This window comes from Aythya marila, assembly GCF_965140915.1.
Source record: "Aythya marila genome assembly, chromosome: 7".
Taxonomy (NCBI): domain Eukaryota; kingdom Metazoa; phylum Chordata; class Aves; order Anseriformes; family Anatidae; genus Aythya; species Aythya marila.
In genome coordinates this window covers 32,221,098-32,245,806 of record NC_139048.1, presented here as the reverse complement: position 1 = coordinate 32,245,806, position 24,709 = coordinate 32,221,098, and the positions used below count along the sequence as shown (strand labels likewise).

The window sequence follows — 24,709 nt, the reverse complement described above, 5'->3', positions numbered from 1 at the left end:
TCGTAGAACCAAGATCTTTATTGACCTCGCTGTAACAGCAACCACCGGTGAGAGCTCTTCTCCTCCCCAACACCTCTTTCAAGAGACAGGAAAACCAAAAAGAAAAAACCACCGACAAACCCTGAAGAGCAGAGAAGCCGCCCCGAGAGGCCGGGCGCTCCTCGCTCTTCAGCCAGAACCCCGTTTAAGAAACAAGCCAAAAAAACAACAAAAAAAAAAGAACAACGAGAAAGGTAACTCGGTAGAAAGTTGTAGAAACTCGGTAGAAAGCCGTAGAAACGTCGTAGAAAGTCGTAGAAAGGCAGGATGTCCCTTGGATTATCGCTTTTTCGGCTCGGGGAGCAGCGGTCCCGCGACGCACCGCGCGGCTGACGGCCATCGCCCTCCCCGCTCCGCGCCGCCCCGGCCACCCCGAGGACACGAGGGACCCCCTCGGATCGTCATTTTAAGGAAAAAAAATATATCTCTCTCTATATAACATATATATATCTGTGCGCGTGTCACAAGCACCCACCCGCACGCCTATCCGCATCTCCACTCACGCAGCACCCCGATGCCAGTACCTGGCAAAGAAAATCCCCCCCCAGATCCCAAATCTCCCCGGCCTGAGGGCGAGATTTCTCCCCCTTTTTTTTTTTCTCCCCTTTTTTGCTCAGTACCAGAAAATATAAATATTTATCATAAAACCAAGGGCTGCCCGCAGCGCACGGCCGCGTTGCGTTGCCCGGTGGAAGCGGGGAGCCCGGGAGCTGTCGGGGTCAAACCTGGACCCCAAAAGACTTTTCCCCACCCAGAGGGGCAGCATCGGCGGTGCTGGTACCTCCTCGGGTACCACGGCTGCTGAAATTTTCCGGGGGAGCCCGGCTGCTAAAACAAAAACAAAACAAAAAAAAAAACACCCTCCATTTCCAGGCGTTGTTCCTTAAAACGAGTTTTGGGAAGGGGGCAGGTGTATGGGAGCTGAAGGCGACGTGGTGAAAAAAAAAAAAATAAACACACACAAAAAAAAAAATAAAACGGGAGGAAAAAAATCTGGGAAATGGCGAAGGAGAGCAGGAGGGCGCCCGGTCAGATGTCCATCTCGAACTGCGCGTCGTCCCCTGCAAGAGAGACGGAGAGAGGCGTGAGCGTGTCCCCAAAGCGGGGACACCCCGGGGGACCAGGAGGGGCCACCCCGCTCGCCCCGCTGCCCGTACCCGCCGACGGCTTCCCGTCGTGATTGCTCAGGCTGCTGCCGGCCTCCGCCTTGGGCTCGTCGGTGGCGGCGCCGGGGCTGGTGACGCCGGGGATGTCGGGGAGGTGGCACGGCGGCGTCTGCGCCATGGGCGAGTTGCGGCGGTCCAGCAGGAACTTGCGGTCGTAGATGATGCGGGTACCTGGGGCGGGGGGACACGGCCTTCGTCAAACGGGCCTCCTCCTCCTCCTCCTCCTCCTCCTCTTCCTCCTCCTCGAGGACGGCCTCCGCTCGGAGGCATTTGGGCGGCCGCCCGGACCCACCCCGAGCCTCTTCTGTTTGCAGAAGGAGTCGCCGCTGGCCGGCCACCACCGCACGAGGACACGCAGCCTCCCTCAGGGCCTCTACCCCGAGCCACGGAGCCTCGAGAAGACTCCAGGCGGCTCGGGGAGGCTCGGGGAGGGAGGACGCGGCTCCGCGCCGCTGCCCCGCGCTCTTATCAGTGCTGATAACCCGCCGCCGGATCAACACCGCGGCGCGGAGCCGAGGACGCTCCAAAAGCCTCCGCGGAGGCCCAGGGGTGCCGGAGGGAGGCCGGTCCTCCCGGCGGGCACCGAGCGGCTTCCGTGGAGCGGTGACGTCCCCCCCCAGCCCCACTGCCACTCGGCGAGGGGAGAAAGGGGTTTTGGGGGTTTTCTCCCCAAAACACCACCCGGTTCTGTGGGATTTTGGGGCGCCAACCCCGTGGATCCCCTCTGCCAGGTGGCTTCAGGCTCAGGGCGCAGCGATCGTCCCGAAATCCTAAATAAGCCCTAACGGGGCTGGTGCCGCTGCGTGGGGACGGGGGGTGCCCACGCCACGCGTGGGGGGGTCCCCACACTCTGTGGGGGCTTCCCACGCTCCGTGGGGGTCCCCACACCGCATGTGGGGGGGTCCCACGCTCTGCAGGGGGGTCCCACACTCCATGAGGGGGTCCCACGCTGCGAGTACAGCGTCCCCAAACCGCGTGGGGGGGTCCCACGCTCCGTGGGGAGGCTTCCCACACTTCGTGGGGAGGGTCTCACGCTCCGTGGAGTGGGTTTCACGCCCCGTGGGGGGGGTCCCACGCACTGTAAGGGGGTCCCACGCTGTGGGGACGGCTGTGGGGGGGGTCCCACGTTCTCTGGGGGGGTTCCCACGCCCCACGGGGGGGTTCCCACGCCTCGTGGGGGGGTCCCCGGCTGCACCAGGGGCTCCCCCACGACTCGTGGGAGCCTCCCCTAACCCTGCGGCCACCTCGGAGCGGCAGAACGGTCCCGGGGCGCGGGTCACGCGTGGGTGAACGCCGATTTTAAGCTTTTTTTCCCCTCGAAATCGAGGACCCGAGGGTGGAGGGGGGGGGGGGAGGTTGCAAACTCCTCCGCCCCGCGGGCCACGCTTACCTCCCGGCGTGGTGGAGAAGAGGGTGCCGCCGGGGGTGGTGCAGTAGTCGGGGGGCAGCTGCGTGGCGTCGCTGAGGGCCACGGTGCGCGTGGGGATGGCGCGGCTCTGGCTGGGCGGGCGGCCGCCGGCGGACGCCATGGCCCCGCGCTATTGTCCCCGGGGCGGCGCCACCGCGGGGCGGGCCCGCCGCCTGCCCCCGCCCGACACACGTGGCGCAGCGGGCAGCGCTCCGGCACCGCGCCCCCGAGGACCCGGGTTCGGATCCCGGCTCGGGAAGGCGGCGCCACGTGGCCGCCCCGGGTTGTGTGGGGGGGGTAGATTAATTTTTTAATTGTTCTGTTCTTATTTTTGCATTTTTTATGCTTGTATTTTTTATTTGTGTTTTTTATGTTTGTATTTTTTTATTTGTGTTTTTTTTATGATTGTATACTTTTGGACTTTTAACCTTTTTATTCTTTTCTTTTTTTTTTTTTTTCTCTTTTTATGTTTATATTTTTAAGTTTTGGACTTTCTGTCACTTCTTATTTATCATTTCTGTTTTTTCATTGTTTTTTGTTTATATTTTTTAGTTTTGGACTTTTAACCTATTTATTCTTTTCTTCTTTTTGTGTTTTTGAATTTCTTAATGTCTTTTTTAAACTTTTGTACTTTTTACCATTTTATTTTACCATCTTTTATTTTTCTATTTTTAAAAATTAAAAATTTAAAAAAAAATAAAAAATTTTCTTTATATTTTTTGTGCTTTTTTTCTTATTCTTGTATTTTTAAGTTTTCTGTGTTTGTACCTTTTATTTTTGCACCTTATGCCTTTTTATCATCTTTTATTTTTGCATTCTTAAATTTTTTACGTTTGCACTTTTATTTTTGGACTTTTTACTTTTTTACAATTTTTGTGATTCATATTTTTGCATTCTTTATTTGTGTACTTTTGACCTGATTGTTTTTTTTTATTATTTTTTTTCTGTATTTTTATTGTTGCCTTTTACTTTTTTTTTGTATTTTAAAGGTTTTACATTTTTCAGTATTTTTATTTTATTTTATTTTTTCTTTGCATTTTTTCCTTGCCTTTTTCTTTATTTTTTTAACTTTCGTATATTTATTTGTATATTTGTGTGTGTTTGTTCATTGGATTTACCTATTATTTACCCTCCCACCCTCCTCACAGCTTCCACCCCCCCCATCCCACCCCGCTGCCAAACCCCGAGCAAAAATAAAACCAGGACACCCCTCCCACTGGCACCATCGCCCCCCCAGCTCCCGGGGCAGGCGTCCCGGGCCTTATATTTTATTTTTAGCCGCCCGCCATCCCCGGCTAGGCGGCCCTATGCAGCGGCGGATGGGCGAGGCGGTGGCCAGGGTGGCCAGGAGGGTGAACGAGGCGGTGGAAGCCCGCGAGGACGCCCTGGGTAAGGCCGGGACCCCAAAATCCCCAAAAATACACAGCCCGGAGGCAGCTGGGGAAGGGGACAGGGTCGCAGCCCTCTCCCCAAATCCTCGTCCCGCAGCAGAGAGGCCTGCTTGGGAAGAGGGGGTGAGGGAAATGTGTGTCCCGTCCCGCTGTCCCCGTGTGGGGCTGCGCAGTGAGGGTTTTTTTGGAGGACGAGCGCGGCGTTTGGCAGCCGCCGGCCTGCACCTGCCCCCGGCCGTCACTCGGCTCTCCCCGGGGTAGACCTGGCCGACTGCAAGCTGGTGGCCTTCCCCGCCGGCATCTACAAAGCCATGAGGAGCGTCGCCGAGGGCATCCACCGCATCTCGCTGGCCAACAACGAGCTGAGGGCCCTCGCCGGCCGCTTCGCCACCACCTTCAGCCAGCTGCGAGGTAAGGGGCTGCCCCCACACCTCAGGGAACGCCACCCCACAGCACACTTCTCCCGCTGTTTGTGGTGCCCCACGGGAGCTTCGTGGCAAAAAGTGGGCAATCTGCGTTTTTCTCCCCCAAATTCTCCGCCTTTTTTCTCCTCTCCTCCCCTCAGAGCTCAACCTGGAGGGCAACCTCCTGCACCGGCTGCCCGAGGAGCTGGGGTCCCTGCTGCACCTGCGGGCCATCAACCTCGCCCGCAACAAGTTTCGGCGCTTCCCCGAGCCCCTGGCGGCCGCCCCTGCTCTGGAGAGCATCGACCTGGAAGGGAACGAGATCGCAGGTGAGAGGGGGAGAGGATGGAGAAGGAGAGCCCACCAGCCTGAACCTAACAGCCCCCCAGGCTTGGAGCCCTTGGGGCATAGGACTAGGATGGTGGGACACCCATTTCACCCCAGTGGACCTTGAGGGAGACACCAAGAGGAGTTTTTCTCTCCCCGCTTGGTGTCATCTACAAGCCAGCTGCGATAGCTGGTAGAAGACCTTTGGTATAGCCTCAGAAACGGGGCTAAAGCACCCGAAAATCATCCTGGTGCTGCTATCCAGCAGCAGGAGCCTCACTTGTGGGACTGGTGGGAGCAGGATGGGTTTTCTGCAGACGGTGAATGGAGGTCGGGGAGGGTGAGCTTAGCTGCAGGAGGGTTGCAGGAGATTTGGGTTTTGGCGCTGCTGCTGTCACCATCCCAACCACGTGTGGTTCCTGGTCCTGCATGTCTTCTGCTGGGGCTGCCACCAGGCTGTGACCCAGGCTGACGGTATCTGGAGGCTCCTGAGTCACCTGCTGGGCACGCAGAGCCGCAGCTGGAGGCCGCGGGTGATGTTCTCCAGGGAAACAGGAGGACAAGTAGCTCAATTAATGCCTGCCCGGAGCCCCTGGGCTCCGAATCCAGGCTGTGAGTGCCACCAGCTGCCCTTTTCATCTCAAGGAGCTCTCAAGCTGCAGTGTAACCACGCATAGATTAGTGCCAGGGCTTTTAACTCTTTCCCTGCTCATCCGAGGGGCTTCTGGAGCTGTGTTTTTCTCCCTCGAGGGTGATGCCACCACGCAGCTGCGTGCACCTAGTCGGAGCTGTCATCCCTTCCCTCGCCAATTCCCCAGCAGCCTTTGATCTGAGCTAGCTGGTTTTATTTCGCCGTTATTATCATATTCTGATCTGAGGAAAATTACTGTTGGCTTTAATTAGAAAAGAAGCTTCTTGCTTTTTTTTTTTTTTTTTCCCTTGCTGCGTTTTAATGCCCGTATTCTCCTTCTCCAGCCGTTCCACTCGGAAAAGCAGGAAGAGGAGGGGGGAGAGGCTGTAAACACGGGCGCTGCAGCTCCCCAGCACCCCTTGCACTGTTTTTTTGGGGGGTAAAAACGCCAGCCTTTTCTCCAGGAACCCCCCCTGACGTTCTGTCCCCAATTTGCTCCCTCCCGCAGAGGTCCCGGTGGAGGTTCTGGCCTCCATGGCCTCCCTGCGGAGCCTCAACCTGCGCGCCAACCCCGTGTGCCCCGACATGCGCCTGCTCGTCCGGCCCCTCGTCCCCTTCGAGCTGCTGCTGTCACCCGAGGGCGACGTCCCCGAAGCCTGACACGTCCTGCCTGGTGCAGCAGGACCTCCCCGCAGCCTCCACCTGCTGACACCGCCCCATTAAACGTGTGTTGCACGCACTTTGCTCTCTGAATCGATGAGTTACCTTCTCCATAAAACCACCCCGCAGGTACCTGCGGGTCCTGGTGCTGCATTTGGCACCCTGGATGCGGTGGCATGTCCCCGTGGGGCTGGGGACATGGGGAAGGGCCTCCACGGAGCCCCATGATGGACACGCACGTGTGCACTGTGGTGTCCCGAGGTCCTCCCATGCCCTGGTGTCTGTGGAGCCAGGAGGACGCCGGGGGGGCTGCAAAGATGCAGGGGGGACACACAGGGCATTAGGAGAACCTTCAGCCCCTAGATGTCAGGAGGTGGCCCCGTCCCCATCCTGCTGGGACACAGCTTTCCCTGCCTCCCTGCAGGAGCACACGCACTGGGGGGCTCAAGATATAGCCGGGCTGGGGGTTCCCTGGGGGGCACCCACACCTGGGCTGCCCCCATCGCGGGGGGGACAATATTTGCCCCCGCGGCCTCGCCGTGCCCTAACGCCCTGTGGCGGGAGGCTTTTGGGGGGGGACACCCCAGCCCCCAAGGTGACAAGATCTGCAAAGCTGCTCCGGCTCCATCCCCGCCGAGCCGCCCGTGGGTACCCCGGTATCCATGGCGATGGGAGGATGCCCCCCCCTCCGCCCCCCCAGCTGCTGCCGCAGCCGCAGCCGGTGGTGACGGTGGCACAGGAGCGATGCTCGGTGCCGGGGACCCCTGGCCGGAGGAGAGCTGGAGCTGGAGCCCCCCGGCCCCATGCAGGCGCTGCGGAACCCGGAGCCCGGCGGGGGTGAGTAGCGAGGCGGAGGTTTCGTTCCCCTCCCTGATTGCGGGTTTTTTCTTCCCCACCGACCCGGGGAAGCCCCCGCCACCCAGATATCCCCAGCGGAGAGGAGGACGCGTCCCCATATCCAGCTCGGGGCAGGGGGGCTGTTTTTTTCTCACCCCTTCCTCCCACTCCCTCCTCCCGGAGCATCCTCCGGTTTCTCAGCCGGCACTGCTGCAAGAAATCGCAGCTCAGGGAGATAAAGTCGGGCAAAGTTTCGGGCTTAATCAAGGTGTTGGGCGATGCTGCTGCGGGCTCGGTGACTGCCCGGTCCAAAATTTCCCTTTTCCTGCCTTAAAATCGCAGCCTGTGTCTGCACAGGGTGAGCCCCCCCCTGCCCAGCATCCCCCCCATCCCTGCCGGGGGCCGGTGCGCGGACCTGCTCCCCCTGGTAGGTCTGCAGCGGCAAAACGATGTCCCCCCGTCCACCAGGAGCTGCCCTGGCTCCAGGTAATTATCATAATTACATATTAATTAATGCTGGGTATGGGAGGAGAGTGCACGGGCTCCTCTTTCCTGGACACCGGGGATGCTGACGGACCAACCGGGCTGGAGACCACATCGCTGCATCTGCTGCGTGGTCTGAGCGTTGCAGCGTGTCAGGAGATGGGCTTCTCCCCATGCCCTGCTCTCCTTGCGTGAGCCCTAAAAGAAAGAAAAAAACCACCAGGAGAACAAGATGCCCGCTGGGTTTCTTTAAACTGTACATCAAAAATTCATTCGGAGCTTGGAGGAGCATCCACACCGCGGAGCCAGCCCGCCTGCTGGCCCAGCCCCCTGAGCTGGAGGCGGTGACACGGTTGGGATTCCCCATTTCTGAGGGCATCTCCCCACCTTCCAGGGCAATCAGGAAAAGAAGGAAAGGGTCGCTTCATCCCCTTCCACCTCCATTTTTCTGCTGTCCCTTCCTCAGAGCCTTCCAATGGCAGCTGGGCCAACGCCAGCGAGAGCCACCTCCTGAAGGAGAACTACACCTTCTTGGCCTACTACCAGCACTCCTCGCCCGTGGCCGCGGTGTTCATCCTGGCCTACACCTTCATCTTCCTCATGTGCATGATTGGCAACATCCTGGTGTGCTTCATCGTGGTGAAGAACCGCCAGATGCGGACGGTCACCAACATGTTCATCCTCAACCTGGCCATCAGCGACCTGCTGGTGGGCATCTTCTGCATGCCCACCACCTTGGTGGACAACCTGATCACGGGTGAGGCAGCAGGGCAGCGGATAGGTGCAGGCAGAGATGAGATCTGTGAAGGGAAGTGGTGGGGGACACCATGAGCCTTCTCCTCACCCTCCCTAGGAGGCCACCTCCAAAACTCCTGCACATCTTTTGTGCTGAGGACGAGGAGGGCAGGTGGTGGGCCGTGTCTGATGGAGGTTTGAAGCCATAACGTTGCTTTCCATCATCTTGAGTGTCACGGGCCACAGCCAGGGGCAGAACATTTCTGTATTTATTAACACCTGCAGTTTAGTGATTGCAGCCCCATGTCCACCAAGGTAGGATGCCACATCCTCCAGCTTCCAACAGACCATGGGCATTTTTCCACCACACTGTATTTTGAAGATAAAAAGGGTTTTGGTGGCTTTGTGGCCCCATGATACCACCCGTGTTCCTGCTCCAGTGCTGTGCTTACCCAGTGCCATTCAACACCTTAACGAGGGAAGCAAATTAAAGCCCTGCAGATCAAGAACCTGAAGGCTGGTCCCTCTGACAATAGCTGGAGTCCTGCAGAAATGCAGGAGAAAGGGCAAGGGGAAGTATTTATGATGTCACCTAGCTCGATAACCTTCTGAAAAGTGTAATACAAATCTTTTTAAACATTTTTTTTTTTAAATATCTGTACTGCTAAAGGCCATCTCTGTATGAATAACAAGCGAAAAATACGGCTCCCCTGCTTAGGACCAGGATTTAGCATCGCACGGTGGATGGGGACATCTAGAGGGAGTTGCTGATGGACACGGCTGAGCTGAATGTGTTCATCCTCAGGGGTGATGATGAGGTAGGGGATGACGTGGGGGACGTGGGCCAGCCCACCACCCCCAAAGCTTCCTCTGTGCTTGCAGGGTGGCCCTTTGACAACACCATGTGCAAAATGAGCGGCCTGGTGCAGGGCATGTCTGTCTCAGCCTCGGTCTTCACGCTGGTGGCCATCGCTGTGGAGAGGTATGTTGGGGTGGGGGGCTCCTGAGACCTCAGCCTGCATCATGGTGGGGTAACCCAAGGCTGCAAAGACCTCCTGAGGCTAAGGAGACCTCCTGCTGCATGAAACCCTCCCCTCCCACCATGGGGTGCTGGCCACCTTCCTTCCCCAGGGATGTCCCACCATGGGCACAGCCCTCATCCCAAGCTTGGCGCCCGCGCAGCACCACATCCCCGCTCTTCTTCACCTCCCAAGGTGCCCACGAAGGTGTGGCGATGGTGAACATGAAACCCAGGTCAAAGCCGTGATCGTGCTTTTGGCCACCTCCTTGGGGTCCTACAAGGAGGTCCTACCAACCCCGCAGGTTTCGCTGCATCGTCCACCCCTTCCGGCAGAAGCTGACGCTGAGGAAAGCCCTGGTGACCATCGCTGTCATCTGGGTGCTGGCCCTGCTCATCATGTGCCCCTCTGCCATCACCCTGACCGTCACCAGGGAGGAGCACCACTTCATGGTGGACACCTACAACAACTCCTACCCCCTCTACTCCTGCTGGGAGGCCTGGCCCGAGACTGGGATGAGGAGGATCTACACCACCGTCCTCTTCTCCCACATCTACGTGGCCCCCCTGGCCCTCATCGTCGTCATGTACACCCGCATCGCCTTCAAGCTCTTCAAGTCGGCAGCGCCCGCTCACGGCGCCCGGCCCGAGGAGCCTGAGGGGAGGAAGGTGTCTCGCAGGAAGGCGAAGGTCATCAACATGCTCATCATCATGGCCCTCTTCTTCACCCTCTCCTGGCTGCCCCTCTGGACGCTGATGCTGCTGATGGACTACGGGTGCCTCAGCGAGCGCCAGCTCCGCCTGGTCGCCGTCTACGTCTTCCCCTTCGCCCACTGGCTGGCCTTCTTCAACAGCAGCGCCAACCCCATCATCTACGGCTACTTCAACGAGAACTTCCGACGGGGCTTCCAGGAGGCCTTCAGGGCCCCTTTCTGCTCGCCGCCGCGCCGGCGCCACCGCGGGCCCTACGGCGCCCGCAACCGCGTCTTCACCCTGGCCCGGGCCAGCGACTCGCCCCCGCACTCCGAATCGGGGCCCCTGGCGCCTCGCCGAACCGGTGTCCCCGCTTGGGATGGCTGAGCAGCCACGGCCACCGCCTCGTCTGGTCACCATGGGGCCCGGTGGGGACATCATGCATGACACTCTGGTACAGAGGAACCCCAATGTTGTCATGGTTTGGTGGCCTTGATGCAGGGCATGAACTTCCAACTCAAGGGCTTGTTGTGGGGAGGAATGAGGATTTAAATAAATGCACGTCTTGCTGATGCCATGTCCCTGAGTCCCACCAGTGTCCCCCCTTTACCCAGTCCTTGTCCACCATCATGGGGGCACAGCAGTGGGGGAAAGGTGCGTGAGAGTGGCCGTGCCACGCTGGGCCATGCCAGGAGAAACCATGCCATGCTGTTGACACCATGTGATGCCGTATCTTGACAGACCATGCCATCCTATGCTGAGGCGGCCTTGGTGGCCCACGTCAACCCATGCTGTTGAGGCTACGGTCTGCCATGCTGTGGTGGGCTTGGTGGACCATGCCACCCCATGCTGTGGTGACCTTGGTGGACCATTCCATGACGTGGTGGCCCTGGCAGCCCATGCCACACTGTAGTGGCCTTGATGAACCATGCCACACTGTGGTGGCACTGGTGGACCATCCCATGATGTGATGGCCTTGGTGGACTATGTCACCCCATGCTGTTATGGCCACGCTGGACCATGCCATGCCGTGGTGGTCCTGGTGGACCATTCCATGACGTGGTGGCCTTGGTGGACCATGCCACCTCAGGCTGTTGTGGACTGTGTGGTGCCATGCCACACTGTGTTGACCTTGATGGACCATGGACCCCAAGCTGTGGTGGGCTTGGTGGACCATTTCATGCTGTGGTGCTCTTGGTGGCCCATGCCCTGCTGTGGTGGCCCTGGTGGCCCCTAACATGCTGCGGTGCCCTTGGTGCCCACAGGAGCAGCGCCCCCTCCCCTCAGCGCCCCCCCCCCCCCGCACACGTCACCCCCCGCACGTCACCCTGCGCCACGTCACTCCCCGCGGCGGGCGGGGGCGGCTCCCCCCCCACCCCCCCTCCCGCGCCTAGGCGGGCCGCGCAGGCGCAGTGCGCGGCGCCGCGCTGAGGCGAGCGGCGCATGCGCAGAGCGGCGGCGCGGCGAGGGGCGTGAGGGGCGCCATGGCCGGGTACAGCGCGGAGGAGCGCGGCGCCCCGCACAGCGCCGGGTACCGCCTGTTCCTCAGTGAGTGACCCCGCACCCCGAAACCCCTCCCCGCATCCCCTCAACCCCTCCCGGGCCGCCCCGAGCCGGGGGGGGCTCTCGGGGGACCCCCCCCCCAAGACCCCCCCCTTAAGGCCTGAGGCCTGCGGCCTGGTCCGGGCCCGGTGCTGGGCCCGGTGCTGAGGCGCCCCGCTTGCCTTGCAGAGGACGCGGCCGGGCGGTACATCTCCCCCTTCCACGACATCCCCCTGCGCGATGGTGGCGCTGAGGTGAGCGGGGACGGGTTGTGTGGGTGTCGGGCTCCAGGGGGGCGGTGGGAGGGGGGCAGGGGTCGTGGTTTCCCCGCCTGGAGCCACGCAGGTGTGTGCTGCGGGCATGGGGTGCGTGTCATGCGCGGGTTCTAACCGCTGTAAGGTCGTTTTTGTGCCCCTAACCTGCCCGGCGACAGGCCAGGATGCGGAGCTGCACCCCAGGACCTCAGGAGGAGCGGCTCGCCTGCCACGCGCTGCTCGCGCTCCGCCAGCGGTTAGTCGCTTCGGGCTCTTCGAGACCGCTGCCCGAAAAACCGAAGCAGCTCAGTTCTGGGGTCTGCTCTCAGCGTTTTTCCAGGGATAACTCACGCTCCTCACCTCTGTAGCTTGCTTATTCTTCTAACGAGTACTAAAAAGCCATGCAGCTTGAGGAACAGTGTGGGTTTGGATGCTGAAAAGGACACGCTAGAGAGCCACGTGTGCAGGTTAAAGAGTAGTTTTCCTGTGTTCTTGCACGCTGCAGTGTGTAGAGAGAGCGGGTGTAGAGAGGGCATGAAGAGCGAGTGCCCTGATGATGTGCAGCCCATTAGGCTGATCTCTGAGGCAAGCTGCTGGCCGCTGTCCTGCCCAGGCCGGTGCTGACAGTTGCTCTCATGGGGAAAATGGGCGTAACACGGGCTGCTGAGGGGAAGGAGGGAGAGCCACCAGGCCCGTTGTTTGCTGCCCACGGCCAGCAAAAGAAAAATGGTGATCAGGGAGGGAGGCGAAACACTTCCTGCAGCTAGTTGGGAAAGCAGGCATCCGAAAGGTAACTCGGAGGGGAATATTGAGGTGGTGTCACACGTTGTAGCACAGGGCGAGGAGGGTTTTGGTGGCCTGGTAATGATTAACACGCAGAAGGGGATGACTGACTTCAGGCACAGCGTGCTGCTCGCCAGCGCCTCGGTGCCAAGTCATTGAGAGAAAAGCAAGCCAGAATTGCACAACTGATCACGCTGGAGCTCGTTCTTTCTGTAGCTGGAACGCTCTGCAGGGATTTTGCTTGTTACTTAGCGGGTTCGTTAGCTGCAGTAGGGAGCCCAGCTCGGAGCACGAGGCTACCTTGCTGCGTGTCTGCTGCCTTGATCTTTATCCTTAGACTTCTGGCACTGAGCGGATTATCGCGGGGAGTTTTTTCAGCCTCGGGCTGGGATGTGCTGACCTCATCTGTACCTGTGCGTCCGGTCCCAAGGAGCGACCTTGGCCGCCCGTTGGGTGTCCGGGGCCGAGCCAGGTCTGGGCCTCGGGGCGCTGGAGCTGCGGGGTGGCGAGCTGTGCCCCCAAGTCATCCTTCCTGCCCTGCCCAGCCAGCTGTGGTCATCTCCTTCCTTTCCTCAACTTACCTATAAGTACAAATAACGTATATCCTTTCCCGTTGGAATTGCAAATGAGCAGTGACCCCCCTGCAATTAGGAGGATGCAATAAACTCATTAGGGAGGCGCGTGATGTAACAGCGCTCGTTGCACGGTAGCAATCTATTTGTGGTGCAATACAGGTGCAAGGGTTTTAGCACGCCCCATGTTACCTTTGCAACGCTAATGCTGCTTACCGTGGGGATTAGAAACCTGGTGGATGCTGGGGAGCAAGGTCTGACATTTTATTAAAGGCCGTAATCTCCTCCAGCAGCGCTCATTAAGATTCAGGTGTGGAAGAGCCTTGGTCCTATGGGCCCAGCTGGAGTCAGGGGTTACCCATAAGTGAGGTCCTGCCAGGTGTGGGGACAAATATTTGGGAGCAAAGCTCTCAGTCCTTCGGGATGTTTTGTAGGTACACGTGTTATTAAGGACGTGGCTACTGCAGGCATCTCCTGCTCTAAATGGCCAGGCTGGCTCTTGCTGTAGGAGCTCCACGCTTCCTATATAATGATCACACCTAAAACCTCACCTTGTCTCACCTGGTGTTGTTTCTGTGCTGCTGGTGTCAATTCACTCCAACGCACTGCTCTGTGAAAAGATGACAGGGATGTTCTCAGGAGGCTCCTGGTGGAAGGTGTGCAGAAAGCTTGCAATCTAGCCTAACCTCATGGGATTAAAATCTGAGTAATGACATGTCACAGGTGTAGGCTGTGGGACTTCTGTCAGGTGTTTCAGAATTGGCACTGGGGGCGGGGGGAAGCAAAAAGTTCTGGTTTTCTTGCAGCCTTCTTGGTGTTCGTGCTTACATGTCTGCTCTGGCATGGTGTGGCATTGAGGTTCCTCCCCATTCACTGATGTTTTGCTTTCTTCAGAATGTGTTCAACATGGTTGTGGAAATACCTCGCTGGACAAACGCTAAAATGGAGGTAAGTTATTACTACCAGTCCTGCCTCAAGTGCTTCGGCTGTCTAGTCTATGAATAGTCTTGGGCTGCGCTGCTCCTCTCCTCCCTCCTGCCTCCTGAAGAACAGTCGAGCATCGTTGGCTCTATAACTTGAAAGACAGTGGTCGAGTCCCAATAAATCAGGCCTTTCAAAACCTGCCTTCCTGCAGAGTTGGTGTCAAGGAGGTTCTCTAGACGCAATTCTGGCTTCTCATGTAAATATTTGCCTAATGGTAAAGGCTGAGGTCTTGCAGGAGTTGTAACCACTTAGTATTCTTCTGTGGTTCCTGCCTGAAGTGGCGTGTAACCGGTCTCACCCCCGTGTCGGGTTCTGACGTCGGTAAGCCTGCTGAAATCTGCACCCAGGGGATGCAGCAGGAAACGGGGCTGTGCAGTGCTCGTGTTGGCCCCGGTGTCAGCTCCTGGCTCCCCGGCCTGTCAGCTAGCTGCCAGCTTCCTGGAAAAAATCACTGCCGCTTTCCTCGAGAGCAAAGTAGAGAGCCTGATGTAACTTCTCTTTCAGATTGCGACAAAGGACCCCTTAAACCCAATTAAGCAAGACGTGAAGAAGGGAAAGCTGCGCTATGTAGCCAACGTGTTTCCCCACAAGGGCTACATCTGGAATTACGGTGCTCTCCCGCAGGTGCTGTACCTTGTCGCTGTCCCTCGCTCTTCCTCGTGTCTGCGTGTGTGCCTCTGACCCCTGCCAGCTGAAAGGCTGAGCTGGAACTCACACGTTTGCAGCTGCACCTGTAGCCTTGCCGACGAAGGGGACCTGTTAGGAAAGCAGTGATGTTTGCAGGTAGAACTCTCCAGGGAGAGGCTCGTAGCTGGTGCTGTAAACAAGCTGTGGCAAAACCAGAGGGCAAGCAGCTGCTGCCAGTGAAGTACAGGCAGAAGGCTCACAAAGGGCATTTGGCAGTGCCACGTGCTCCCTTCCCCGCCAGGTAAAGCTTTAGGATCTAGTTTTGAGCTAATGGTACAGGATCGAGGTGTGCAGCCCCAAGGCAGTGAAAATCTGAGTATCGTTTGTGTGGAATTGTAACATTTGGACCCTTCGGCCAGTTGTGTCTTAGTGGCCCAGAGAAATCTGTGCTTCAGAGGAAAGGGACTGAGCTTACAACTGCCTCACAGAGACGTGTGATAGAGATTGTGGGGCGTCCTTCAGCGCCACAGATCTCGGTGACCTGAATGCTCTGGCTGCACCACAAAGTCTTGACTATCACAGTCATGTCCTGGCATGCAGGGGGTTGGGAAGAGCGTTCATTTTTCTCTATCTGAGCGACCTTAGAGGTAGGTGCTCCTTATGGCGAGAGTGGACCCTATGTCCTTTTGCTCCTGATCAGAATGATCGGAAGTGTGCTGTAAGCAGCTGGTAATTTCGGAGGCATGGCTCCAATACCATCTGGAGCCCCCTTTTCCAACCTGTGAGTGCTCACAGCTTCAGGTGAGAGGAATTAGGATGCTATGTGGTGTAGGGTATGGGGCCCCAGGTTCTCATTTCTGCTCTGGTGTAACAGTGTCCTTTAATCCTTTGACCAGAAGGAAGCAATACACCCTATCTGTCTTCCACCTCTGTCGGGCTGCTATCTGGAGTTCAGGAAGCTTCTGTTAAGGAATGAATAGGGAGAGGAGCAGGCAGGCAGCCAAAGCAGTGAGTATTCTTCCTAGATGAGAGCTTCACCTTTATGCGGCTGTTGAGCTGAGGAGGAAGTCTGAAAAGTTGTTGAAAGAAGGTTTGTCAGCGGGAGGGAGCGGTTTGCCCCTGGCAAGATAAGAACTTTGACTTGGATTTAAGCTGCATTTGCAGGCTAGTGTAAAACCACAGCGCGGCCATCAGCCCTGAAAGCAAGTGTGAAGTGGGTCGTCAGCTGTGTCTTCCAGGCCAGTGCCTGTGTGAAATAAACCTGCCTTTTGTTTCTTCTTCAAACAGAATTCACTCAGTGTGGGGTTTTTGCTTTGTTTCTGCAGACTTGGGAAGACCCAGGGCATAAGGATGAAGGTACTGGCTGCTGTGGAGATAACGATCCCATCGATGTGTGCGAGATTGGAAGTAAGGTAATGCTTCCTGAAGGTAAATGAGGTTAACGGGGCCCATTGTTCAGAGATGTTATTCCGCCCTTATCTCCTGTATCTTACGAATGGGATGTTTCCTCTCTTGTCTTTGGAGATGGTTGATGAGATCTTAGAGCGAAAGCCTTGTGAGCCGAGGCTTGCAGGCTGCTGATAAGCGATGGCAGATTTATGGTACGGGGCTGCCTGCTGCACTCCTGACAGCTTGCGCTGCCTCCTGGTGCGTGTTCTCGGACGTGTGGGTGCTGCCAACAAGTCTTTTGTCCTCGCAGGTCTGCTCTCGAGGGGAGGTAATCAAGGTGAAGGTGCTGGGCACGCTGGCACTGATCGATGAGGGCGAGACAGACTGGAAGATAATCGCTATCAACGTTGAAGACCCTGAGGCGGGCAACTATAATGGTAGGTGGCGGGGGGAGGAGCGGGTCTGGTCCTGCCCCGTCTCCACTGGGTGCCTGCAGGAAGCTTTCAGGGCAGGAGATGGACTTGCTCCTGCTCTGCCACCACGCTTATCGGATGCGATACTGGCTGCGAAAGCAGAACAGGACGTTATCGTCCTCTAGCAAAGGGATACGCTGCTGTTTATCGCAGGTTAGGAGACCTTTGCACGGCATGGGATCTCGAAGAAAAGGCTGGCTGTTGAGCCCGTCCTGCGAGTGGAAGGAAGGGGGGTTGCTCAGCAAGTCGCATCAAAGCTGTGTAAATGCGTCCGTGCTCCTGGGGGAAGCCGGGCTTTGTTCTGACGCTGAGACACCAACTTCCCTCCCCACGTGCAGGCATCCGCTTTCTGTCTGTCCTGCAACCTGTCCAGGATGTCGCCAGGGCTCTGCGGGGAGGGGCAGCTCGAAAGAGCAGGGCGGTAGCAGGGTGCCTTGTGCTGTTGGGTCGGGGTCGCAAAAATTTTCTCCCTGCCTAGATATCCATGATGTCAGGAGGATGAAGCCTGGGTACTTGGAAGCTACGGTGGACTGGTTCAGAAGATACAAAGTACCCGACGGAAAGCCAGAAAACCAGTTTGCTTTTAACGGTGAATTTAAAGACAAGGTAGGGTCAGTGTTGTCATTACCCTGACCTGCCCAAAAACTGAGCTCTGGGTGCATGGGGACTTGAACGAGTAGTTGCTGAGGGCTGGGGGGTACACCTGCCTTCGTTCTTCCTGCTCCAGCCTCCCCTCCTGCTTGTTTACGGGCTGGTGCTTGCAGGGATCCTGGGAGAAAAGGCACAGGGTTATCGCCCCACTACTGCTGGATACGATCAGTCCGGCTTCTAGCTGATGTTTGCGTGAGGTCCCGTCAGGGCTGGCAGCCTGTCAGGACCAGGCTGAAAAACACCGGGGTTATTTGCTCCTGTTCTGGAGCAAAGGCCACTTGCTGTCACCCTTTGCTTCAACGCGCGATAGGCTGCGGTGGAACAAAGCCAGTGCCCAAGGGAGGCGAAGGCAGGAGTGAAAATGTTCGTTCAGGCCTAAATTGTGACACTCCTCAACTGGTGCTGGGCTGGGTGTGCTGGGCCATCTCGTTGCCCCTCAGACTGGGTGAAACTGGAATGGAGGCAGAAAGCAGGGACAAGGCTCCTCGCACGTGGTGCTGCAGTGTTGTAGTTGGCTTCGTGCTGCGTCAGACCAGGATATTTACTGCTGGTGTTCCTGCTGGAACAATCGCCCATGATCCAGCCTCCAGCTGACCTGTTAGCACTCGGGTATACACTACTTCTTTTAAGGGAAAAAGCTGTGATCTGCTTGGAAGTGGGCTCATTTTCAACTAGCTACGGAGCTAGATTAGCCGGGTGACTCTTCCTGTTGATACGAGCAGCGCTGGAGCCGTTTGCCTGCAGCGGAGGAAAGCTGGCAGGTTGGTCAGGCCCAACTGGCTGCTGCAGACAAACAAGGAGGAGCTGTGGGGCGGGGTGTTTTTGTAAGGCAGCAGTGGCCCAGGACTAGAATATCTGCCTTCAGTTTCTCTTGGCTTCAAGCTCGCTAGGCGACCTTGGCATGCAAGCCCACCTTGGAAGTAAAACACTTATTGTAAAATCGGTGTTGTTTCAGCTGGTGTGTGCTGGGAGGTTGCTGTTGTTCACAAAAGGCAAAGCGATGCAAGAGGTGCTCCAAGAGGGCTTCAGTGCACTCTGGGAGGTGTTCTGTCTAAAATCAGCCTGTAAACACAGGCCTCTTTCTCCACGTAACTGCTAGGCTGGGGAACGTGGTGGAGTGCTCGCACCTAACTACGTTTGTCTTCATCTTTAGGATTTTGCAGTGAACGTCATCAAAAGCACTCACGAACACTGGAAAGCTTTGATAGCTAAAAAAACTGACGGAGGAGAGATCAACTGGTAGGTTAACGCTGGTCGCTGTGCTCGCTCCTTCCCCGTGAGCCCCGATGAAGCTTCCTTTCCTGACTTAACACAATTTCTGTTGGCTGCTCGCTGCCTCAGCAGGCAACCTGATAACGATTCTCAGTATTCCATTGTCTCATGCTCCTGGGGGGAGGCTTGGCTTTCGCCTTCTCACGAGCGCCCTTTCTCTTGCAGCACAAACCTGACGGTCTCGGACAGTCCCTTCTGCTGTAGCCAAGAGTGTGCTAAAGCTACTGTGGATGCAGTAAGTCCCAGCTGGGGTGTCCCAGCGCCCGTGGCAGAGCAGTGTGGTTTGTGTGGGGCCGTAAGCTGCCATCTCAGTAAGAGGAGCCTGACCCTGTATGCTTAGAAAGTTTTTGGCTGACTGAGCGCAGCATCTGGTTCTGGTTAAGTAAGATGGATGTGGAGCGAGTCAGACATTCTTCCAGAGGCTTCTCCTCGCCCTTAGTCATCTGGGAGAAGGAATCCAATCCCGTGTGAAGGGCTGCGTTTCTGTCCTGGAGCTCGGCTCTCAGCTGCTCAAAGAGCGTTTAAATATTTGGCCTTTGGAGAGCTTCGCAGCGCGGGGTCACCCTGTGGGATCAGAGCCGCATTTCTGAGGCACCTGCAGCCAGGGACCGTGCCCGCTTTGCAATGGAGAGCTTGAGGTTTCCCGTGTAAGCACCTTCCCCTGATTCAGGGCTCAGCTGAATCTCCCGAGGCTTGTGAAATCACCGGTGCTGGCAACCTAAAAGTGCTTGGAGGAGTAGGGGGAGGAGAATCAAAACAGAAACGCTGCTTCAGAGCATGGGGACGTGACTGGAAACCAGAATCTCTCCGCAGACGTTTTTTGGAAGTGGAGTGCTGGCGGAGGGTGTCACCAGCCAGGGCCCCTTGGCTGTCTGCTTTTTAAGCATCAGGTGAAAGCTCCTCTGAGGAGTTCCCCGAGAGTCCTTTGTGTCTCTTTTCCACCCTTACCTCGCACGTTTAAATAAAAGAAGCAGAGGGCGGGCTGCGGATAGCATTAGGGACAGAGACTGGTTGCGGTCAGCAGCAGGTGGCCCCGCAGCGCGAGGGGAGCGAAGGCCCCCGCCCAGGGCAGAGCCCCAGCGGCACGCCGGGCACGTGCAGGGGGGGCTGCGTGATGACAGGACGCGTCCTTCACTGCCTGCCACAGGCTGATTTACGCTGCTCAGATCCTAAACTGTGCCCAAAAAAGATCCGTGCGGCCCTAAGCGGTGTCCAGGGAGCCCCAGGCGGGAGGGAGGTTGAACAGTTGCTGCCTGCTAATCCGCTTCTCGTTGCAGGCACCACCCTGTACGGCTGCCAACCCCATCCCACCAGAAGGTAAGCTGGAAAGCCCGCGCTGCATCCTGAGGCAGGCTGGAGGTTGCCTCTGAGGAACCCTCAGTGGGAAAGGGAGGGTTTGGCGGCCTGGTTTGGCTCTAGCAGTGGGGAAAATGAAGGACCTTGTCGGCCCTGGCTCGTATCAGGTGCTGTTTGGTTGCTCCGTCACTTCTGTCGTGGCCTCGTTTCATTGAGACGTGGGCAGTGAGCAGATCAGAGCTGCTGCAGTTTGCTCCAGAGGTTGATGTGTAGCAGGCCCTTGGAGAAGAGCACTTCAGAGTCCTGAGGTGCGGTGACAGCAGGGCTTTCAGCGGCTCCTCTCAAAGGGGTTCGCCAGACTGTCAGTGCAGGCGAGGCGAGGAGGGGAAGCGCTTGATCTCCACGAAGAGGAGAGGCAGAAAGCGGCCGTGGGCTCGGTTGTGCAGTTGCTGCTGCTGGCATTTCTGTCAGGGAGCGAGCAGCAGCTGCGGGCTGGTAGCCAGGCTCTCTGTGTCGGCACCCTGTCCCTCAGGCGGGGCGCGCTGTAGGAAAATGACAACTGCGGGACAACCCCTGGGGCAGCTGTCCCCTCGCCCACCTTGTCACAGCTGTCCTCCCAGCTCCTTAAAGCTGTGAAGGAGCTGAAGCTGAATCAGGACGTGTGTTTTGGGGCGTGAGGGAGGCGGCCTTACCTTCCCGAGCCGGGTTGCGCCAGAACCTGTGGGGTGCGGGGTGGGTGAGGCCGAGGACTAACCCCCCCTTTTTTTATTTTTCCCATACAGTGGACAAGTGGTTCTACTACCCCAAAAACTAAGGAGCGGGGACGGACGCTGAGCCAGCTGCGATCCTCCAGCGGAGCTGCCCTGCCTGCTCCCCCAGACCCCTAGCTTTGATGTCACCGAGCAGCCCCTGCCTCTAATTTATGCCCCCGAGAGCTGCCCCCAGCCCCAATCCCTGCTGTATCCAGCCGGGGGGGGCGCGGGGAGGCTCAGCTCCCCCCGAACCCACCCCTTGTGCCCCACAGCAGGCGGTGGGGGGCGAGGCCGGCCCGGTACGCGTGGTGGGGGTGCTGGAAATAAAACTACTGAACCCGCGCTGCGCCTCACTGCTGGGGGGGGGCGAAAAGGGGCTGAAAAGGGGCCGGGGGGGGCCGAGAGGGGCCGGGGCGGCGGCGGGGCTCGAACCCGCGGCCCTGGGGGGAAAGGGGCGGGGCCAGGGGTGGCGGGCGGCGCTAGAAGGGAGTGGGCGTGGTTTGTGGAGGGAGGGGGCGTGGCTTGCTGCGTGGTGGGCGGGGCGTGACGTCAAGCCCCAGAGCCGACGTGGGAGCCAGCGCGGCGGGCCGGAAGCGGGCGTGACGCCATTTCCGGCGGGGAGCTGGCGGCGGAGGAGGCGGCGGCGGCGGAGCGGGGCCGGGGGCGGCCGCAGGTGGGCGGGGGGCGGCGGGGCCGGGGGGGGCCCTGCGGGGCCTTGTGGGGCCCTTTCGGCCTTTTGGGGCCGTTCCGGGTCTGTGGGGCCGGCCCGCTCCGTACGGGCCCCTCGGGGAGGCTCCGTGTCCGGCGCGGTGCCCGCAGGCCCGGCGCTGCCCCCCCCCCCCCTCACCCCGCCGCGTGTGCCCGCAGGTGTCGGCCCGCAGCGATGTCGTTCCTGCTCGAGTGGCTGTACAACGGCTTCAGCAGCGTGCTGCAGTTCCTGGGTGAGCACCGCCAGCCCCCGCTGCCCACACGCACCGGGCCAGGGCGCGTCCCGGCCCCGAACTGGGGAGGAACCGGGTGTGAGGGGGTTATCCCGCTGTGCTGCTTCCCTCCTCGCGCTTTTTTTCTCTCTAACCCGCCGCTATCCCTTACGAGTTTAACTTCAAACCCGTAAAATTTCCGTGTTTATGAGCAAAAATGTAAAACTCCCGTATTTGTGGGCAAAATTTCCGTGTTTAAGGACCCGCTGTGGGCAAAAACTGCTCTGTGCCCATCCCATGGGACACTTCCCTGCATGCTCCTGCAAAAACAACTGCTTACATACAGAGCTCGCAAAATAACTCACAAAATGCTGGGTATTTTGGCAAAATCCAGGGCAGGACTTGCCACTTTTGCCACTCTTTTACCCCTTGTTTATTCAGGAGGCTCTGCTGGGGATTGGGATTCGTGTCCCCAGGTGTCCCTGTGCCGCTCAATGTGTGTGTCTCTGCTTCCTCACAGGGCTGTACAAGAAGTCTGGCAAGCTTGTCTTCCTGGGCCTGGACAACGCGGGCAAAACCACCCTGCTGCACATGCTCAAGGATGACCGGCTGGGCCAGCACGTCCCCACGCTGCACCCAAGTATGTGGGGTGCTGGGGGGCTTCTGGGAACCCTCCCAGGACTGCAGGTCTTGAGGGCACAGCTGAAACGTGTCGGTGTCCCAAATATAAAGGGGGGAGGTGGAGAATCGGCGTGGTTCGGTGAGCAGCACGAACCCGTCCTGGGGAGGGAGAGGGCTTCTGGTGAAATATGTACCGGAGGATGAGCACTGCGCATTAAAACATCTCCCTAAGTGGGGAGGGGGAGAAATTGTTCCCTCCCGTTGTGATTTCATGGAATAATCTCGGTGGCTGAATTCTACAGAGAAACGATATATTATATAAAAAAAGTGTGATGTTTGTATGCGGCCCCAAAAATCTCTGGCCATGGCACCTTCTCCCTCTCCCTGAAGCACAGCCTTTATTTTTTTTTTTGCCTTTCAGCATCAGAGGAGCTGACGATCGCTGGAATGACCTTCACGACTTTTGACCTGGGTGGACACGAGCAAGGTAAGCGCCGGCTGGCCGAGCTGGACACACCGAGTGGGGTCAGCCCCCCGATTTCCCCGAGATTCTTCTGCCACCTTAAGAAAAATCTGCCAAAACGTGATGCTGGAGAGTGCTAGCAATTAGCGCTACCTAATTATTTGTTGCCTGGAAGTGCTTACGGAGCTATATGTGGAAATAACCCCCTGGCTCCAGGAGACCTGTTATTTCGGTGGCTGAATGCTCTGCTCTATGCTGGCAGTTTGGGGAAAAAAAAGCTGCCAGCTCACGCTCTGCTGCCTGAAATATTTTTAGCCGTAGAAGACTTGGATGTCACGGGATTATTCTTTTGAACAGTGGCTGAATTTTTATCTTTAGGCTTAGTTTGTCGAATTTCCAAAAGAAAAGCAAATCTGCTTGGTTTTTAAAGCCCCCCTTTCAGCTGCTGCAACCCCAAGGGTCCTCGGGGGCTCCAAATGTGCCTTCCCCTTCCACGTGCTGCCTCCCTCCACCAAAACGAGCCGGCAGCTGGCTGGGCAGGGCTGTCCTTGTGCTGTGTCCCTGTGCGTGTCCCCTGGAGGCAGGCTCACAGCGCGGTGCCTGTCGCTTGCCTTGCAGCCCGCCGCGTGTGGAAGAACTACCTGCCGGCCATCAACGGCATCGTCTTCCTGGTGGACTGCGCCGACCACTCCCGGCTCATGGAATCCAAAGTGGAGCTGAACGTGAGCCCGGCTTTTCCTTTCTGTCACCCTCGAGTTGCTAAACTAGACAAATCTCTTCTTTTTTAGGGTATAACTCGTGAGTCTTGTGCTTTGGACTTGCCCTCTTGCACCGGCGGTGTCCAAAGTGTGCTGCTGTGGGGATCTTTGGTGCAGGGGGTGGAGCAGTTTGGGTCCCCTCGCTGTGCGATCTTTTAAATGGTGTTGGAAACAGCCCCTGTGTTTAGCTGCAGCCTTCTTCTGCCAAACTTTTGGGAAAAACCCCACCCACGGGAGCGCTGTAGCACCAAAAAGCAACCCCTGTTTGGCCGCAGAGCTCAAAGAAGCAGTCGTCTGCAGCGATGGGCGCTGCCTGACTCGTTTGTCTTGCTCGCAGGCCCTCATGACAGACGAAACAATATCCAACGTGCCAATCCTCATCCTGGGAAACAAAATCGACAGACCAGAGGCCATCAGCGAGGAGAAGCTGCGGGAGATCTTCGGCCTTTACGGACAGACCACGGGAAAGGTAGGGAGGGGGAGCACGGCGGCGCCCAGCGCCTGAGCAGGGCTTGCTGGCCGGGTGGCGGCGATGCCCAGGGGGAGGACGGGAGAGCTCTGACCCCTGGCTGGGCTTCTGCAGGGAAACGTGCCACTGAAGGACCTGAACGCGCGCCCCATGGAGGTGTTCATGTGCAGCGTGCTGAAGCGGCAGGGCTACGGCGAGGGCTTCCGCTGGCTATCGCAGTACATTGACTGACGCCCGGCGCGGCGCTCCTCCGGACTGATCCCCTTCCTGGCTTCCCGTGGGCTTCCCGAGGCCGCGCCGAGCCTTCCGCACACGTCCTGCCGTTGACCGCGGCCGCCCCGCCGCACAGTGGTGACACGCAGCTCTTTTCCCCGGCCCGCCGGGAGCTCCCGGGGATAACGGGGCTGGCGGGGCCGGGGCGATGCGCTGCCGCGTGCCGTGCCGCCGAAAAAGAGCGAGATCTCACCACTGTGGTCAATTGACTCAAAGAACAACACGGAAAACGAAGCAATTATATATTTTTTAAAGGAAGCGTTGACGTAAGCGGCGTCCCATCTAACTTTTTAGGTTAACGTTCATCCTGTTTAGTCCAGAGTCTGTTTAGGGTTTTTTTTTGTTTTTTTTTTTTTTAAATATATTTAACGATATTCTTTAGATCTTTCGCAAATTGCTGAACAAAGCATCATGGTATTAGAAGTCCTCAGCAAACCAACCTAGCAGGCGGGCTGCGAGCCCAGGGCACCGTGGGGACAGCAGCCGAGCTGGCACGAGGCACCGGGCTTTCATTTTGGGGAGGCGAGAGCCGCGGAGCCGTGCTCGGTGCCCATAGCGTGGAGGTGTCTGACATTTGCATATCGTAAGGTGGTTAATGTAGGCTTAAACCGGTTTCTTTTCTACTCTTCTTCTCTTTTTTTTTCTTTTTTTTTTTTTTTTTTTTGTCGGAAGTTCCATGGCTGTCTAGCGCTCACGTTCAGTTCAATAAAGACGTGTCTTTCTCCTCCAAAGGGCTGCGGCGCCTCCCTCTAGCCTGGCTGTGCGGGCGCCTGGGCGCGCTCGGTGCTAGCGCCCCGATCCATGCGGGGCCCCTCGCC

At 57.8% G+C, this 24,709-nt stretch overlaps 5 protein-coding genes across 5 annotated transcripts; 4 read left to right on the top strand and 1 right to left on the bottom strand.

The window, feature by feature from the left end:
- On the bottom strand, positions 1 to 2,747 carry EIF4EBP2 (eukaryotic translation initiation factor 4E binding protein 2). Its single transcript, XM_082765289.1, has 3 exons — positions 2,596 to 2,747; positions 1,197 to 1,376; positions 1 to 1,100 (listed from the first exon to the last, which is right to left on the bottom strand). Exons 1-3 carry the CDS (start codon positions 2,732 to 2,734, stop codon positions 1,069 to 1,071), a joined length of 351 nt encoding a protein of 116 aa, XP_082621415.1. The 5' UTR covers positions 2,735 to 2,747; the 3' UTR covers positions 1 to 1,068.
- A 162-nt stretch (positions 2,748 to 2,909) lies between these two features.
- LRRC20 (leucine rich repeat containing 20) lies at positions 2,910 to 6,097 on the top strand. The gene is made up of 4 exons (XM_082765083.1): positions 2,910 to 4,002; positions 4,266 to 4,415; positions 4,570 to 4,737; positions 5,875 to 6,097. Exons 1-4 carry the CDS (start codon positions 3,921 to 3,923, stop codon positions 6,024 to 6,026), a joined length of 552 nt encoding a protein of 183 aa, XP_082621209.1. The 5' UTR covers positions 2,910 to 3,920; the 3' UTR covers positions 6,027 to 6,097.
- A 732-nt stretch (positions 6,098 to 6,829) lies between these two features.
- NPFFR1 (neuropeptide FF receptor 1) lies at positions 6,830 to 10,179 on the top strand (the record flags this gene model as incomplete). Its single annotated transcript, XM_082764792.1, has 4 exons — positions 6,830 to 6,863; positions 7,813 to 8,103; positions 8,964 to 9,063; positions 9,405 to 10,179. The coding sequence occupies 4 exons, from the start codon at positions 6,830 to 6,832 to the stop codon at positions 10,177 to 10,179; spliced, it is 1,200 nt and encodes a 399-aa protein (XP_082620918.1).
- Positions 10,180 to 11,218: 1,039 nt separating this feature from the next.
- Positions 11,219 to 20,729, top strand: PPA1 (inorganic pyrophosphatase 1). Its single transcript, XM_082765130.1, has 11 exons — positions 11,219 to 11,340; positions 11,524 to 11,588; positions 13,838 to 13,891; positions 14,432 to 14,551; positions 15,880 to 15,966; positions 16,254 to 16,380; positions 16,895 to 17,022; positions 18,221 to 18,306; positions 18,505 to 18,574; positions 19,617 to 19,656; positions 20,418 to 20,729. Exons 1-11 carry the CDS (start codon positions 11,277 to 11,279, stop codon positions 20,447 to 20,449), a joined length of 873 nt encoding a protein of 290 aa, XP_082621256.1. The 5' UTR covers positions 11,219 to 11,276; the 3' UTR covers positions 20,450 to 20,729.
- Positions 20,730 to 20,986: 257 nt separating this feature from the next.
- SAR1A (secretion associated Ras related GTPase 1A) lies at positions 20,987 to 24,618 on the top strand. Its single transcript, XM_082765079.1, has 7 exons — positions 20,987 to 21,060; positions 21,255 to 21,328; positions 21,828 to 21,947; positions 22,350 to 22,415; positions 23,010 to 23,113; positions 23,487 to 23,618; positions 23,733 to 24,618. The coding sequence occupies exons 2-7, from the start codon at positions 21,271 to 21,273 to the stop codon at positions 23,847 to 23,849; spliced, it is 597 nt and encodes a 198-aa protein (XP_082621205.1). The 5' UTR covers positions 20,987 to 21,060; positions 21,255 to 21,270; the 3' UTR covers positions 23,850 to 24,618.
- Positions 24,619 to 24,709: the final 91 nt, after the last annotated feature.